This window comes from Eptatretus burgeri, chromosome 14, assembly GCF_056783735.1.
Source record: "Eptatretus burgeri isolate ZD-2024b chromosome 14, Ebu_testis_v1, whole genome shotgun sequence".
Classification (NCBI taxonomy): Eukaryota; Metazoa; Chordata; class Myxini; order Myxiniformes; family Myxinidae; genus Eptatretus; species Eptatretus burgeri.
The window spans coordinates 21853638-21872735 of record NC_140974.1 but is presented as its reverse complement, the minus strand read 5'-3'; the positions used below and the strand labels follow the sequence as shown (position 1 = coordinate 21872735).

Sequence of the window (19098 nt, the reverse complement as noted above, 5' to 3'; positions counted from 1 at the left end):
CGTAAGGTCGCCGTGGAATTATAACGCGGAGTTATAACTTTATTCATTTATACGTTCGCCCTAGCAATTCGACAAGCCGAAACAAAAGAAATGGTAAAGAAAAATAAATAAAATTAATCCATTCGTTACCGTCCGTCTGGCCGCACGTTCGCCTTAGGCCCCCTGCGGTCGCCTTGCATCTGCCTTCAAAATTCTATGGCCGCTGCAGGGCCTCCTTAAGGTCTCCACAATTTCTAAATACCCCGTGCGGCTACCCGAAAAATAAAAACATATGTGACTGCTACATTGTGTGACTGTGGAAATACTGCGGCCGCCCTATAATTGCTAATGACCGCAGATTTTGGAGACCCCACGGCCGCCGTGGCAAATGTGACTTCGGCCTAAATACGCCGGGCGGCTCCCCGAAAAATAAAAACATATGTGACTGCTACATTGTGTGACCGTGGAAATACTGCGGCCGCCATATAATTGCTAGTGGCCATAGATTTTGGAGACCCCACGGCCGCCATGGCAAATGTGACCTCGGCCTTACTGTGACATACCCAATATAGGAGTCATATATAGTTTTACACATACCTAATAGAGGACTTTTATAAAATCCAATATCGGAGTCTTATAGAGTTTTTTATACATACCTAATAGAGGAGTTTGATTTTTTAAAAACCCAATGGAGGAGTTTTTCTTGGCATGGCGGTGACCGCAACCCCACGACCGTGTTCCCCTACTCCAAGCAATGGAGGAGGCATGTGGGGATATTCCAGCAGAGTCATGCCAGGGGTGGATGCGTCATGCCAGAAAATATTTCCCCTGCTGCTTGACCAGGGAGAACATTGCTTGTGATGTTGATGAAAGTCTCTGGGCTGATCCAGAGCAGAGGCAAGACCCTCAATGATTTCTTATTCCATTGTTTGTTTGTTTGTTTTCTTTCACATTTTTTCTTTAGCTTTCATATTTTTTCTTTATATGATTGAAGTTTAGCATTTGTTTGGGTTTTTCACTTGTCTCCTCATACTGTATATTATTTTTCTCCTGGTTCTTTATATATTACGTTGCCTCCTGCCTACAGTACTGTAATTTGGGAAAAAAAAATAAAAGCAACAAAAACAATCTCACTGTGTTTGTGTCTTCTTTTAACATTTCAGTAGGCCTGAAAACTCTGTAATAAATTGGAACAACGAGCTACTGTCCATAAGTTGTACATTACATAAGTTGCAAAAGCAAAAACATACTGATACTTAAAGATTTTCATAATAGTGTCTTTCATTTATCACACCAGTGTGTAATTGGTATTCAGCAAGGTCTATTCATTCGCTGGCTTGTGGGTATTATTTGGATGCACAATCTCATTTTGGGGGTGGGGGGGGGAAGGGTTTTGGATGCAGTGTTACATTTTGACAGAGACTTCTGAAGTTTTGCAGAAACGGTTGACCGTTTTGTTTTTTGCGTTTACAGTTTTGAGAAATGAGGTACCATTTCAGGAAATGTATGTAAACAATCGAGAAAAACTGTAATTCAATGATATTATCAAGTCAAACCTTGGAGTCCATTTTACATTAGACACTGTGGCTGCACTCGCGATCATTTTAATATGTGAGCAGCTTGAAGAGTTTTTTTTTTAGAGCAAAAGCTTGAAACTCACAATTCATTTCCACCTTGGGGTGCTTAAGCGTTTTGGCAAATTTCATGGCAAACGGTTTAGTAGTTCTGCAGAAGAATATGGTTTTATTTTTGGGACAAAATCCAAGATGGCTGCCAATAGAGGTCAAAATTCAAAACACAAAATGCATTCAGATCAAGTTCCAAGAGTGTGCTATAAACATATGCAGATTGGCATAGCTGTAACAGTGTTTTTCAAAAGTCAGAACTAGAACAAAAATTTACAGAACTACATTAATAATCCAAACAAGAACAATAGGCTTATGCCTATCATCTTGGAAGCATAATAATAATAATAATAATAATAATAATAATAATAATAATAATATTAATAATGATGATAATAAAAATAAATGTCTCATTCTGTAAAAGTTCTCGGGTTGTGTAGTGATTCGTATCGGTAACACCTCCCTTTGGGAATCCCTTTTATAAGGTCCTCTTTCATTATGGTTCAGTGGTGGTTTATAATCTGCAAATTTCCAGGGTGGATACACATACAACATGTGTTGGATAAACAGAAAAACGTCGAGACTTTGTTTATGTCATTTTCATCCAGCTTTGGTGTGAAAAATGGGATATCAGAAAATGGCTTAAAACAAGTGAAAACTAGAAGGGCACTCTTCGATGTCACAACATTGCCATATATGCCTCCGTCCACATTATTACATCATTATACATACTTGTACCAAGTTTTATTTAAATCCTTGAATCCAGATTCAAAGTATTAAATAATTCTGGCTGCCAGACCATGTGTCCGATAAGGTTGAAAATTAAAACATATATTCCCCATGACTACGAGATCATAACTGTGATATTTCACGTCGATTGATGAAGAGGTTCAAGACAAATAATTTTTTGAAGATTTTTTTTCAAACCAATATGGCTGCCAAACCATGTGATCTATTAATTATTCGTGAACATCCTGGTATCACCAATAATGTGTGGGTGAAGTTTCCCTTTGATCTGTCAAGCTGTTCTGGAGAGGATTTTTCAAGGTTTATTCCTCAAAAGAACAACAGAGCTGCCAAACCACGTGACCTATGACATCATAGATGGAGAAGTTTTTGATCCTCATGGATAGGTGATCATACCTGTAAAGGTTTGCCTCGATCTTGTCAGCCATTTCCGAGAAGATTTTTGAAGGTCTTTATGTTATAAAAAAAAATGTACAGGCCCAAAACATTTATTCTGTGGAAACAATGTGGCATACTGGGCATATGTGTGAAAAGGGGGGAGGGGGGGCAACAAAAGTGAGTACACCCTCTGTACTTTCACACATTGAAGCATTATTGTTTTCAGTATTTTGTATGTCCACCATTGTTTTTGAGCACAGCAGCTATTCTACTCGGTTTGGAGTTGACCAGTATTCCACATGTCTTTGCTGGGATCCTGTTCCACTCCTCTGCAATGACTTCTCGAAGTTGCGTGATGTTGGACACCTTTCGTCCCTCTACCTTACATTTCAGGATTCCCCACAGGTGTTCTATTGGGTTTAGATCAGGTGACATGCTTGGCCACTCCAACACATTGACCTTCGACTTCTTCAGAAAGGCAGTTGTCTGCTTCCGATCGTTTTCGTGCTGAAATACAGCTCCTCTACCAAGTTTTCGCAGAGAGGGTAACATCTTCTCCTTCAGGATGTCACAGTACATCGTAGAATCCATGTTTCCCGCGATGAACTTGAGCTCTCCAGTACAGGCAGCACTCATACATCCCCAAACCATGACACTACCACCACCGTGCTTGACAGTATGGATAATGCACTTGTCTTGGTACTGTTCCCCAGGTCGCCACCAGACACGCTGCATTCCATCAGATCCAAACAAATTTATCTTTGTTTCATCAGACCAGAGGACATATTTCCAGTAGTCCAGGGGCTTGGATTGATGTGCTTCAGCAAACTGTTTGCGAGCTTTCTTGTGGCTCTGCTTCAGGAGAGGCTTACACCTTGGATGACGCCCATGCAACCCGATACGATGGAGTGTGCGACGTATGGTTTGCGCACTAACAGACTGGCCAGAAGCTGTAAACTCTTCAGCAATCTTGGCGGCACTTTGTCGTCTGTCTTGGAGGACTAGATTCTGAACTTGGCGAATAGTACGTGCAGTCATCTTTGCTGGTCTGCCCTGGCAAGCGCAACTCATTGTTGGACGCTTCTTGAAGAACCTCTGGATGATCTTGGCCACGGTGTTGGGGCTTACTTTCAAAGAAGCACTGATCTTCTTGTATCCTTGGCCATCTTTATGTCGGGCAACGATTCGATCTTTGACATCTTTCGAGAGCTCTTTACGATGAGGAGCCATACTGCTTTCTCAATGGCGATTGGTACAGTATTTCCTTTGCAATTATTTATTCAGCAAGCAGATAGACAATTACTGCATCGAGTACACTTCTTCACTTTTAACATACCAGGGAGGTTGCAGCTCTATGGACATTGTGTGTATTGTTTGGTGCATATTTGTACCTTTAACACTCTTTGACTTAAATATGCAGAAAATGATGAAAATGGAAGCTGCTTTACCAGGCTTGACTTACTTCTTGTGCAGACAATATCAGGGGTGAACTCACTTTTGTTGCCTCCTTTTTCAGAAGTATTCGTAATATGCCACATTGTTTCTATGGAATGGCAGTTTTGTGCCTGCAGACATATTGCAGAATGTTTACTCTGTCATCAACTCTAAGGTTTTGCTTCCAGCACAGCTGCTTAAAAAGTTACACTGAATTATTTACATATTTGTGAGGGGTGTACTCACTTTTGTGAGATATTGTATGTAGTTATCTCATCATGCTGAAGCCACCTATGACATAATCAAACAAGTTTAGTTTTAATCCCTGAAGCCAGATTCAAAACATTAAAGAATTCTCACTGTCAGACCATGCATACAATCGGTTTGAAATCTAAAACAAATATTCCCCATGAATATGAGATCATAATTGTAATGTTTCACATCGATTGATGAAGCGGTTCAAGGGAAATAATTTTTCAAAGATTTTTGTTCAATCCAATATGGCTGCCAGACCATGTAACCTATTAATTTTTCATAAACACTGATGTGTAAGGCTTGGGAAACACGTGGGTGAAGTTTCCCCTCAATTTGTCAGGCCGTTCTAGATAAGAGAAGATGGGGCTTTTTTAAGATTTGAGAATAACTCCAATATGGCTGCCAAACCATGCAACCGATGATTTCATAGTTCAAGAACTTGTTGTTCCTCATGGATATGCAATCCGACCTGGAAAGTTTTGCTTCAATTTGTTCAGCCGTTTCAGAGAAGATTTTTGAAGGTTATTTTGTTTCAAACAATGTGGCTGCTGAACCACATGACCGATGACATCATCATTTTTTCCCCCCATACAATTTAGCCCTAGATGACAATCAAAAATTTTCGTACCGTTTGGATAAAGCGTTTGACGTATGCAATTATGATGTCACAACAAAGCCACCTATGACATCATCAAAAAAATCACACTTGCTTCCCATGGGGCATACTTCACATGTTCCATGTTTCAATTTTTTTCTATGGAGCGGTTTCAGAGATGCAGAGGTCCAAAATTTTTCCTTTTTTCCAATATGGCTGCCACACCACGTGACCTATGTCATCATAATTATCATAAAACCATTCTAAATACGTGGTTGCACCAGTGGTGAAAATTTTATGTCAGTTGGATGAACGGTTGCAGAGAAAACAGAGAAAATTAGCACGGATGGGTGGACGGACGGACAAACAACCCAAAAACATAATGCCACCAGCGACTTCATCAGCAGAGGCATACAAACGAGTTTGGTTCATGATATGACTAGTTTTGCTCAATCAAGAATGATCACTGAAAAAAATCCAGTCACTGAAGAGATTTTATGAATGTGCACCCCCCCACCCCCACCCCATCAAATATGTGGATTGACCCCACATATAGTTCATGATGCCCCCATTAAGTAAGTAGATGAACCTCCTATTGAGTTCATGTTGCTCCATAAATAAGTGGACACACCCCCAATAGAGTTCATTCTTCCGCCGGGTCTATGTGGGTATTTCATTTGTAGAACCTTTTGAACGTCCCTTGTAAGAAAGAAAAGGATGAAATGTGTCAAACAAAGTAAGAGGTGACCTGAAGGCTCCTCTTTCACTGGCTTATATACGACTTGGGTAGGGGTGAGCAGTCTGTGCACACCACTGCTATCCCAAGATCAATTGTTATTGATTTCTTACCCATAGCAAGTTGGTGCTCATTCTGCTGACCTTGAAAGAGTGACAGGCTGAGTCGTCCCATGTTGTTACAGTACTTTGATACGGCTGTGCTTGAGCATACAACGTCAACCAACCGCCTTAACTGTCCAGTCACCACCAGGCTTAGAAAATACACCAGCATGGAGAAATGCATAGAATGCAGGAAGACGTACAGTGTACTCACTGAAAGCCAACCATGTTTCCCTGAGCTGCAGATACACCTTGACATTGGTGTTGAAGCCGATATCAGTGATGGTTCCATCGGATCCTGGTTTTCCCTTCAAATTGCTATATTCCCAGTAACAATGCCAGATCCCTGTGTAACACAAAATGAACATCAACACAGAATACATGGATAAGGATACATATACATTCAATGTATATAACTCACATAGGATTAATACAAAATGTTGGAATAATATGTGAAATGCAGGTGGAGAAAGGGAGAATGTGGAAAAGTACAATTACACATATTAATGATTATACTTCAAAATAAGGCGACAACACAAATCCACAAGCTCGCATACCATATCCGAGTGCGACGATAACGCCAATGACAATGGCCCAGATGAGGACTGGAGCTATGAACCTCAAGAGGAGGATGAAAAGCAGGCTGACCACCATGGCTATAACAAGGCCTCTGTGGGAGGTTGTGATGGGGAGGAAATTGCAGGAGGTGATGCACGAGTACACCATTTAATGGAATATTTCTCTAGTTATTTTCTGAAATCATTGTTCAATAGGCGAAGACATAGAAAGAAATATGTGGGAGTTCAGATTATGAAAAATGATTTTGGACCATCACACCTATGTTACATCCCCACCCGCACCACTCCAGCATGAGGTACGAGGTTTGACAATATATTAAACCTTGGTTTCGTGATATGACAAAAATGAAAATGTATTGGAAATATGTCACAAGGTTGTTATTCTCAAGTGGATGGAGGACCAGCTAAGAGAAGAACCAGATAGATACTCACAGGAGAATCCAGTACCATGATTTGGTGAAGTCTGCAAAAATCTTCATCCCAATTTCTCTCGCATCCAAGGAGAGTGAAATTTCCCTAAGAGCAAAAGCACACGATTGGAGTTCAATCAAATGGCCCAGGTGGATGAGGTTGGGGATGGGGATTATTATTATTTTTTACGTTATTTTTTTATAATTATTACATACCTATCTATTACATAATGTACTCAAAATGGATGAAACTCCTTTTCGGCTAGGATAATTTGGCCTGAGCCAAAGTTATACAGGTTGGTTGGTCGCAAGCTATTATTCTTTCTTTCTATCTTTCAGGTGTTATGGGCTGGCAGCATAGTCCAGAGGTAGTAATCACACCTTTGAGCTGTCTTCATTTGTATTCTCGACCCAAATATAAACTGTTGGATTCATGCTTCACAGGCAGAGTGTTTGCATCAATGAGTGCACCGTCCCTCGGATGTATATTGACCGGTGGTCCCGTCGGCTCGCATTGTTGTTGGATGTTTCTTCTCGCATTGGTTGTTGGATGTTAAACGATGCCACTGTGTCTTTTGACAAAGCGTAGACGAGTTGTCACCACCGCCCTGACCAAATTCCTGCCTAACCTAATGGGGGGACCACGTCAGCGGTGGAGCTGTGACCCTCTGCATCTGCACACACATATGAGAAATATTGTTCAACTGGAAGGAAATATAGACACAGGAGAAGACCATTTGGTACATCATACCTGTTTATGGGAGGGAAGGGAATGATGGAGGATTTAAAATAAAGAATATTAATTTCTATTATTTTAATTTAGATAACCTCACATCTAGGACATTTCCTCACCACTTACCCCCCTCCCCTCCCCCCAAGGTCAGGTCAGGTCAGGTGAGGGAGCATGCACCGGAGCAGCGCGTCACTGTGTCAATTTTCCACCAGTACTCCAGGGGCCTCCGTTTCACCATCCCTCAGGCAGATGTCTGGCCCATCCCCATCTCCTTAAGATGCTAAACAACCTGCTGCACCCACGAGGCATGTGGTTGGACCATTGGCCTCCTCCACTCATGAGGCTCCCACGCTGAGATAATCCACTGAACAGGATCAGCATCAGGAAAATGAGCAACATGGCAATACAGCCCTAGCTGACACTCCCAGACTATGCAGGTAACAAATCTCATTTGAGTCTCTCTCACCAACCGCTCGTTCGACTCAAAGTCCAAAGAGCAAGAGCCAAGGATTCTCCGAACAGACCTAGTACCAAAAGAATTAAGTCTCCATCTCAGATCCCTGGTCAGAGTCCAAGACTCGCATCCATAGAGCAAGAATGGAAGCACCAAGGACCTGAAGACTCCAACTTTCATCCTCCTGCACAGGTACTGACAGCACCACACCACATAATCCACTGAATCTGTGACTCCCCAGGCCCGCCCCAGACGTCTATCAACCACTGCCAAGGTAAGTGAATCTCTCCGTGACCTCAACGTCCTTGCCACAAACAGGTACAGACAAGATAGCAGCATACAAGACGTCATTGAAAGCCTGCATCTTCATTTTGACCCAGGAAACCCGTAATTCCAGCGGCTCCAACTCCTGATTCAGCACATTGAGGGCCCCCATCAGGATATCTAGAGTCTCCGCAAAGATGACTGCATCGTCTGTGAAATTAAGGTCAGAGATCTTGACATTCCCAAATGATGCACCGCAGCTTGATCTCTCCGACATCCTCCCCAGAATCCAGTCCATATAAGTGCTGAAAAATGTGGGGGCCAGTACACACACCTGACAAACTCCATTAGCAACTGAAAATAAGTCAGAGGTGGTACCACAACATCTCACAGCACTCTCAGTTCCAGAGTATAGTTCAGGTATCAGGTTTGTCAGTTTTGGTGGGACCCCACAAAAACCAAGAATTCTCCAGAGGGCATCCCGATTCAATGAATTGAACACTTTGAAAAGATCAACATAGGCTGAAAGCAGCCCCTGCCGAAACTCTCGTCTGTGTTCGGAGAGGAACCAAAGAGCAAGGATACGGTCAATCGTTGACCTCTTTGGTGTAAAGGCTGACTGCTCTGGTCACTGGTACTCAAGTAGATCGAGGCGAACACTATGAATAATTACCCAAGCAAAGACCTTGCCCGGCACTGACAGCAGCGTCAACCCTCAGTCGTTGTTGCAGTTCTGGCGATCACCCATCCCTTTCCAGAGAGGAAGAAAAAGGCCCCTCTTCCAGTCAGTTGCGATGATACCTGTGTTCCAGGCAGAGCACAGAACTGCATGCAATGACACAAATACAGCATTTCCACCAGCCTTGAGAAGTTCAACATGGATGCCACAGATTCCAGGAGCTTTACCCCATTTCAAACGGTTCACCACAGCCTGTGTTTCCACAAACGAAGGTGGATCACAGTTGATTGTAAGGTCAACAATTCGGATAATAACACCCCTGACATTCAAATCAACAGCTGGTAGATCAGCCTGGTGCAGTTGCTCAAATTAACCAGCCCAGCAGGTCTTCACTTTGGAATCCTGTCAATAGCCCACCATCCTCTGCTCTAACTGCAGTACACTGAAGGACGGGCTTGGGGGAACACAATGTGCAAATTCCCCTGTCAGCAGGATGAGAATCACTTGACTACAGGTGATGCTCTACCCTTCAGAGATTCCTCGCACATATGCCTCCTTGTCCATCCTTTGCGCACGTACAGTTTTATGCCTCAGGTTCCTAAACAGCTCAGCTCTGCCATTAAGCCTGGCCCTGTAACTCTGGTCAATGCTATCCAGTGTCCATTGAAAGACAAAATTCTTCTTCACCCTACGGTGAGTTCCAGGACATCCACCAGCAAAGGACAACTCTTCAGGATTCCCCAAAGTACCCAGACCCCCCACCCCCTAAATCCCCACACAGCATGCTCACACACTCCTCAGCTACCTTGTCATCCTTGAGCTTGCCAACATCTAGCCTAGGCTGGGATGGTACCATTCTCCCAAATTTAAGCTGCAACTTCAGAGTTGCTCCAACAAGCCTCTGGTCAGTATTCAGGAACTGAGCGCTCCGGGAGACCCTGCAGTTCTGGATCATCCTCGAGCGACCATCAATGAGCACATGATCAATCTCCTTTGCCACACAACTAGCGTTGTAATACCAAGTCCAACAATGCGCCTATGGGCGCTGAAATCATGAAAAGCCACCCTCAGTCCATGACTTCTTGCAAAGTCAAGGAACTCAGTGCTATTCTGGTTCACAGTGCCAGACCCATGGGGACCAACACATGTCTCATAAGCATCCCTATCAGTTCCAGTTGTTGAATCGAAATTCCCCAAGACTAGAAGAGTATCTCTTCTGGGGCACTGATCAACCACAGACTCGAGTGTGACATAGAATGCGTCCTTCACGATGAGATCACTCGACTCAGTTGGAGGACATACAGAGACCTGGGAAACGACAGCCAATGAGTGATGAATCATTAGTCTCATCATGCACTCATTGACCGATGTGACCTCAATCATCATTGGAGTCACCTTATTGGACACAGCTACAGCAACTCCTTGGGCATGGTAACCATCAGAGCGACCAGACCAATAGTAGTTGTAACCACCTGCCATGATCTCGCCGCAATCCGGTCTCCGAACCCGAGAGAGTGCTGTAATACCGATGCTCAAATGCTTGAGCTCAGATGACAACAGAGGTAGATGATCATCCTTTCTTAGATTAATAGGACATTTCAGGCCTGCCTGCCTGAAGGGAATTAATAGGACCTGCCTGAAGGGAATGCCTCAGATTAATCGAAGGAGACCGCCGTCTGGTGGACGACACCTCTGCACCATTCCTCCACACACCACCGTGATCTGACCCTGGAGGTTTACCCCATGGTTTTCCTCCTATTATCAAGGAATTGGGGTCCTGAAGGCTTTGCCCCAATCCCATCACTTCAAGCTTCTCCTATAATTGACATATTTAATTGTTTGCATGTTTCATAGCTTTTCCATAGACCCGGTTTGTTTCTTTTGCAATATTCCTGCTACTTAGACTGCTCTAATGTTCTGATACATATGGCTAATTGAGGGGTGAACTTGGGAATTCCCTATAAATTATACCCCAAACCCCATCCCAGCTGGTATGCCCCCCCCACCCTCCTTGTAAAACTCCCTTTCATTTGCTTGAATAAAAAAACAAGAAGCCATGTAACCTTCACACGTTCTCCAACATGATAATGCCACCCACAATGCATTTTGGGAAGTTACCTCCGGCTGTCCGAAATGTGGGTTGGAGTTGGCCAGAAACACACACATCAGACCATATAAAACATGCAAACGTGCAACTGCAACTGGTACATCAAGAACATACTTGGCAGCTTCTTGGACCTTGCTGGCGGTGTAGTTCTTAAATGGAGTCTGTATTGAATCGCTTCCATTCACGGTGACAACGGTGCTGTTAACACCACTTCCAGGAGTTACAAAAATGTTTGGGAAACACCGATTCATGACTGTGTTGCAGAAAAAAAAATTGATATCAATGACTCATGCTTAATGACACACCTTGCAGATATATAGTCCAATATTGATGTGACAAAATGATATTAGTCCATCGTCATGGGTGTTTTAAACTATGATTACATCAAAAATTTGGCAAAAAGAGTCATAATCTCTCGATTTCAATAATCTATGGTTTAAAGTTCAAAGTTAAAGTATTCGAAGCTGCATTTCCAAGTCAAATTAACCCCATTCCTCCCCTTTCTCTCCTCCTTGTGAAACTCCCACAATCCAGACTTGCTGGTCACCCCCACTCCTTCATTCATCCCTTCTGCTTATGGAACCTCCTGATCTCAGTCTGTTCAATCCCACTCTTCCCTCATGATGGCAATAAGTGTAGAAAGGACACTTACGTTAATGATTAACCAGATTGTATTATAAATAAGAGATTATTAAATTTATCTAATGGTCATGTTTGGAAGATTGTTTTACAAAGGGTTTTGAATGATGAATGTTAAATTAAGTTACATCAAAATGTACTTTGAACCCATTTCATTTGGCATAAACCATGGTAACAGTGGCCATGAAACGCACATGGCTGACTTGGAATGGTGTAGCCAGCACAATATTCTTGCTCAACAATCTGGAGTATTGTCTGTGAACAGGGAAACAGCACAGGCAGGATTAATGTAATGCAGACATCACAGGACTGTTTACTTACTACTTAAAATATACGATAGAATCAAACACATTTGCAAATCAATGCAACATGCCCCTTCCTACCCCCTCCAACCACTTTGAAATCAAAAGGACATTGACCGATGTTTCCCTGCTTTACTCTGAATGGTGATTGCATGGTATATTTGTGCCAAGTCTTCTTTGGATTAGTTTAAATGAATAAAAAAAAACTCAGCAGGCCAAAACCCTTCATTTGAAAACCAATATTGATCTTTGACTACCAGATCAATATCTATCTGCCTTCTCTTCTGTAGAGGGTCAGTAGTATATGTTTGCGCAGGTCTTCTCTACTTCGGAAAAAAAAATAAAATATATATATATATATATATATATATATATATATATATATATATATATATATATATATATATATATATATATATATATATATATTTATTTAGGTTTGGCATGCCAAAAAAAACTTAACTTAGCATGACTGTTTTTTACCTTCGACCCCATAACATCAAACGGAGGAAACCAGACAAACACCTAACTGCTTTCATGTGTTGGAGCTGTGGCAAGGTAATTTTTGTGCCAATTGTTGGCTGGATTTGTTGAGATATAAATGCCTGTTCGGCCAGAAACCTTAATTTCCCATCTGATTTTGACCTTTGACTCCATGGAATCCAAAGAAAAGCACAAGCCTTTGTCTACCTGTAGGGAATGTAAGACTTCATTTTGCCAATTATTGTCTGAATTGGAGGAATTACTGTACAGAGGCATGCCAAGCCAAAATCCTTAACCTTGTGACTGCTTTCGACCTATGACCTCTCTGCAATCCCAAAAACGAGTCCACTCAGAAATTGTTTTTATTCATCCTTGTATGGGTTGTTTGAAAGCACCATTGCACAAAATTTCATCTCTATCCATTTAAATACAATGGAAATGCAAAACGTTTGACCTTTGGCTACCGGGTCAATCAATATCTACCTGCTTTATATTTTGTGCTTCACCTGTGACCACTTAAAAATGGAAACGACATCTAAATCGGGATTTTTTTTAAAAGGTGTATGTGTCAGTCTTAAAAGGGTATGCAATGGTACCTAACTCCATGCAAAATTTGGAATTTGGGTTTGTTGAATCATAGAACCTCCATGCCTGCCAAATTTGGGGTCTGGGTGTATTGGCCAAAAGTGCCTCCATGCCAAATTTGAAGAGTATTAGCTCAGAAATGAAGGAGTGATGTGCGATTGTAATTTTGATCATTAAAGAAAGAAGAAAGAAAAAAAACCAGGAAAAACAATGTGCTCCTCCAATGTCAGAGAAGTCACATAATTAACTAGAGAGTTAATAGAACACGTTACCACATGCAGTGCTCAGTATATACCTCGATTTCAAAAAGATAATGAATTATTTAAAGGTTGTTAATAAAAAATTCTGGAAGTTTAGTGCTATTGAAGCTGTCTGAGACAACACCCTTATGCACCACCCAATTAAACATGTCCAAGTTCTGCTAAACGGTAGAGTTTTGGAAGTGACAAGAAGGTAATTTGTGTTCTACAGTGTTCAATTTATTTTATAGTTAAATATAAATAAAATAAAGATTGTAAAAGTCGTATAATAAATTAATTTTGAAATTTACTGCTGTTTTCCACAGTATCCATGACACCACATTGTTTAACACATTACATTAGTTATTTGTGTGTGTTGTTTGTGTCCTTTATCACATTCTTAAAAACAGTAAGTTTCTTGTTTGGAATAATTTTCAACTTTGTTTGACTGCCAGATAGGCAGATAGAGCAAAAAAAATTCTCACTCCTCTCTGCGCTTGTACATACGATCAGGATGGATTCAAAAACAAAGTACTGTTCAATGGTAGGTTTGTTTTACGATTCACGTTTAAAATATAAGATTCAATTTAAATAAGTTGTTCCTCGATAATAAACTGATGTTTGGAGACAGACCAACACCCCCCTCCCCCATCCCCCTCATTAATCCCTGACCCCATCCAACCAACCCAAATCCATCCTCCTTCCAATTTTCCAGTTTTCCCCACTTGGAGTTTCCTTTTGTGTCCTGTTTTAGTCTGTTATATCCTGATCCATTCAGTACACTAGCTCTTCCACAAGACTGGACTATGTATCGAAAACAAATACAAATACAGAACGACAGATGGACGGATGGATAGACGGACATGAACCAATTGCTTAACCCCCGCTTTTTGCTTCACGTGCATAGATAACAACGACACCCACGACAACAATGATGACGACAACAACAACATCAACGACAATTCTTCTTTTGTGTGTCCTGATTTATTCCTCCTTCTCCACCCTTAACCAACAACAAACGACTGATATTTAAATCAACAAAAAACTGAAAATAATTATGACCTGCTACCTGGCTGTTAATTATGAGTTGGCGCCTTGGTTATGGTTGCCGATTATACCAGAGCATATCTAGCACAGAGAGTCAAAGAAGAGTTTATCTTTATCAACACAGCCAACGAGATCATTTCAGAAATATCAAATGTGATGAATACTTTTCCAACAAATGGATGATAAAACAAAGTCTTACCCAAAACAATGTCACACAGCTGAGAAGCGAATCAAATGAGGCACTTACCAGTTCAGTTTGTGAGAGGTTGAAGCCTTTTTGGCAAAACTCTTCCTTGTAGACATCAACTGCTTTTCTTTTCGTCACATCTGCCACCCAAGCCGTCGTTGGACAGTTTGCTACACAAATCTTAAGGAAGTATGTTTGGAAAAGAAGCAGAAAGGAAGAGGGATGGGAATATTTTCCATTGACCTGTACATGTTTCATTATGTTGTAACTCCATTTTATACATAATGCATATCTTTATTATCATCAAATAATTTGTCTAGCATCGAATTAGTGAGGATCATGGCAATAGCCTGGTGTTGTTATGGTGATGACATATATAAAAGTATTCTTGGAAGACTGCATTTATTATTTGTGTAAATACAGGTGGAATTCTGACCTCCTCAGCACTCTGACCCCACCTTCACTCCTTTGCTTCTGAATATATCCTTTATATTCCCTCCCCTTACACCTGTGTCTTCCAAATCTCCTTACTCTTCTCTCTCCATTCATTCCTCCTTTATCTCTTGAATCATTCTCCCTTTTCCTTTTCCAAATTTTAATTTCTCAATTTCACATTCCTCAAATTTCACACCTCCCCCTCCCGATATTTATCCTCCCGATATTTATCCAATCAATATATGGGCTCTTGAAGATATGTAACACTCATAGTGTACGGGAAAAATGGTTGGAATCTCAACATTTAAACTGAGATTATGATGGAAAGTAATGTTGCAAAATTTATCTCAGGCTCAGAGTGGAACTTCTGCATAAAACACAAGTAGGACAAAGACATTAACAAAAATCAGTGTACTTTAGCATGGATCACAAGGACATGTGTGGACAATGCATGGACAAATACACATGGTATAGAGGGGTTTCAGTACCCATGATGCAGTGCCTGTGCGCTATATTGGTTTGCAAGCTAAACAAGTGAGAAAAGGTAAACAAGACCTATCAAGGCCAAATAATTAGCGTAACCTTCCATTGCAGTGTCACAATAATGAGATAGACATGTTATATTGTAGAGCAATTGATGCTATTGGTGCCAAGGAAGTGAATACGACTAATATGGTGGCATGCACGGCATTACGGGATAGCTCTGAAAAATCTATATGGGACTAGAATAAGCATGACGAGCTAAATAGGAACATGAAACAGACCAACCCAAAATTTATCCAGAAATGATCTTGGTGTTGGTTCACCGTGGATGTCCACTGCAAAGTAGAAACTCTACTTCCAAAATTTACTCATCATGTTCATGTCCACCGGTGAGTGTTGTAGATGTATTTATCAATAATAACAAATGCCAACCAAAGTTGAGTGTTGCGGACAGCATATGTGGCCTTTTGGGGGTTATCTAGGTGACGTCCATGACAAAATATATTTTTTACAATAAATTTATTCCTGTTTATTAAATTTCTCAATGAGAAATACATTCACCTGTAATACATATGCAAACATTCAGCATCTACGATGCAAGCACGTAAGCCATTGGCCATTATAAAGCCTGCAGTGTTAGTATGAGAAATTTCTGAGACTATCCCAAAGACTCCATGGCTCAGTGGGCTGTTGCTGTGCTCATGATGCAGTTCTTGGGTTTGAGTCCTGGGTTGAGTCAGAATATTTTCACATGAGCCCCATGCAAAAATTTATTCCTGTTTATATATATATATATATATATATATATATATATATATATATATATATTTCTCATTGAGAAATTTAATAAACAGGAATAAATTTATTGTAAAAAATATATTTTGTCATGGACGTCACCCAGATAACCCCAAAAAGGCCACATATGCTGTCCGCAACACTCAACTTTGGTTGGCATTTGTTATTATTGATAAATACATCTACAACACTCACCGGAGGACATGAACATGATGAGTACATTTTGGAACGGCTGGACAAATCAATGGAAAATTTCACACAAATGTTCCTGAAGCCATGGGTGTACAAGTTTAAGGAATAATTGATAGGTCACATGGTTTGGCAGACATGTTGGATTGAAGAAAGTATTAAATAATGTTTTCTCTGGAACCGCTCAATCAATCGATGTGAAACTTCAGTTTTATGATCGTCGTGAAGAGGAATACATGTTTTAAATTTCAACTTGATCAATGCATGGTCTGACAGCCAGAATTATTTAATTTTTTGATATGGATTATTACCTTCGCATTCTGCGAAAGGTTATGTATTGGTCGCTGTGTATTTATTTATTTGTGAATGTGTGTGTGTGTGTGTGTGTGTGTGTGTGTGTGTGTGTGTGTGTGTGTGTGTGTGTGTGTGTGTGTGTGTGTGTGTGTGTGTGTGTGTGTGTGTGTGTGTGTGTGTGTGTGTGTGTGTGTGTGTGTGTGTGTTATTCGCATAACTCAGAAAGTATTAAACCAAATCGCTTGAAACTTGGTGGGATGATGGGTTATTATCCAAGGAACATTTGATTATATTTTGGGAGTGATCGGGTCAAAGGTCAAGGTCACAGAAAGGTCAAATTCGTATTTTTACCATAGCGCGGTCAATTTTGATCTAATTGGCATGCAACCGATGCCAAAATGTTCAGAATTCATTGCCCAATCTTGTGATGGGTGAAAGGACACAATTACGTCATTACCCTTGTTAGCGGTTGGGGGTCAAAGGTCAGTGGGGTCATGACCTTTCAAAATATGCGGTTTTTGTCATAACACGGTCAAATCAAAACCGATTTGCATGAAACCAACACCAAAATGTTCACTGTTCTGTTCCCCCCACTCTCATGCCAAGAACAAAAAAGTAGTGGAGGCGAAGGTATGCGCATTCTAGTTTTTGTTTGTTGTGACTTTTTTTTTGAACTAGTGTGGGCCTGTACGTGCATGCCTGTACGTGCGTGCCCATACGTGCCTGCCCGTACGTGTGTGGCCGTACGTGCAAAAAAAAAGAAAAAAAAAAGAAGAAGAATTCTGACGTCAATCATGACGTCATAGCACCGTGTCCTGTCATTGGTTTGGTAAATAAATGGCCATAACTTGGGAAGCACTTGTCCGATTAATATTAAACCTTGAAAAGGCACATCCTCAGGTCCCCAGCAATATACCTGTCAAGTTTCAATTAGATCGGATGAGTGGTTGTCGAGAAACAGCGGTCGCAGGCAGACAGAGAGAGACAGATAGACAGAGAGACACACAGAGATTGCTGGAATTGTAGATAGATGAGGCTCACTTGGCTGTATCTGGATGGGTTTGAGCTTCGAGGAGTAGCAGCTGAAATGTGAATCCTACCCAGGATCCTCCTGATGATTTCATCTTTGCTTTTTGCTTGTTTAGGTTCCTTCTGATTACTCCAATGCAGGACTGTACATACCTAGTTGGTATTTCATTTGATTTGAAATGAATTTATTTTAATCCCATTCTAAATTCAATTGAATAATAATTTTTTTTAAACCTCATGGGTCAGGGTCTGGTGTCTGATCAAAGCGGGGTTGCATCAAAGTGGGATGTCTTCGTACCCGGTCATCACTGCCAGCAGTTATAAAGTGTCAGTCCTCATTATGTTTATTATTAATTACATAACACAAACACCACACAAATGCAGTCCTGGCAAGGGTCTGCAATCTCTAATTGCCCTTTTTCTTGTTTAGATTTAGAGTTGAAGGTGTTATATTATTAAATTCGTGTTTCCCCCCCCCTCATTTAATTGATTACCCACACACATTTAAATAATACCAAAGTGGAAATACAATCATGAACCATTTGACCTCACAAAAAAAACCCCACAAATTACACCCGTGTCCGAACAAAGCATTTTCAACACAGTTTGCCATTTTTAATACGAAATAGGGGAATCCAAGAAACAATCGAAACCATTAGTCTTTGTGTCGGTACACCTTTGCCCCTTGTCTAAGGGTTTGGGGGCAGCATGCATTGAGGTTAGTTTGTGTATCCCCAGTGTGTCTTCCTCACTCCCCCTCTGCTCCTTTCAATACCCCATATACCAACAATCCCCCCTCTACCATTCGCAATCCACTGATAATTCCCTTCAGGTCAGGTATAGGAGCATGCACTGGAGCAGCGCATCGCTGCGTCCACTTTACATCGGTACTCCAGGGGCATCCATCTGGCCATCTCCCAGGCAGATGTCTGACCCATCTTAATCTCCTTGAGATGCTGATCAACCTGCTGCAACAACAAGGCAAGTGGTCAGCCCGTTGGCCTCCTCCACTAACGAGGCTCCCTTACTGGGAGAATCTGGTGAGCAGGATCAGCATCAGGAAAATGAGCCACATGTCCATACAGCCGCAGCTGATACGGACAATGCAGGAAACAAATCTCATTTGAGCCTCTCTCAGCAACTGCTCGTTGGACACAAAGTCTGACCAGTGAAAGTCAAGGATTCTCCGAAGAGACCTGGTACCAAAGGAATCAAGTTTCTGTCTTAGAACCCTTGTCAGATTCCAAGTCTCATATCCGTAGAGCAAGACTGCAAGCACCAAGGACCTGAAGACTCGGACTTTTACCAACAGTTAC

At 41.3% G+C, this 19098-nt stretch overlaps 1 protein-coding gene across 1 annotated transcript in view; it reads right to left on the bottom strand.

Moving 5' to 3' along the window:
* The window catches only part of LOC147012769 (choline transporter-like protein 4), a 58302-nt gene that overhangs the window by 17584 nt on the left and 21620 nt on the right, over positions 1-19098 (bottom strand). The window contains exons 6-11 of the mRNA XM_085853947.1: positions 14618-14737; positions 11909-11969; positions 11190-11328; positions 6861-6944; positions 6408-6520; positions 6065-6196 (exon numbers count right to left, since the gene is read on the bottom strand). Coding sequence (XP_085710073.1) covers positions 6065-6196; positions 6408-6520; positions 6861-6944; positions 11190-11328; positions 11909-11969; positions 14618-14737 — 649 coding nt within the window. The remainder of the gene's footprint in view (positions 1-6064; positions 6197-6407; positions 6521-6860; positions 6945-11189; positions 11329-11908; positions 11970-14617; positions 14738-19098) is intronic.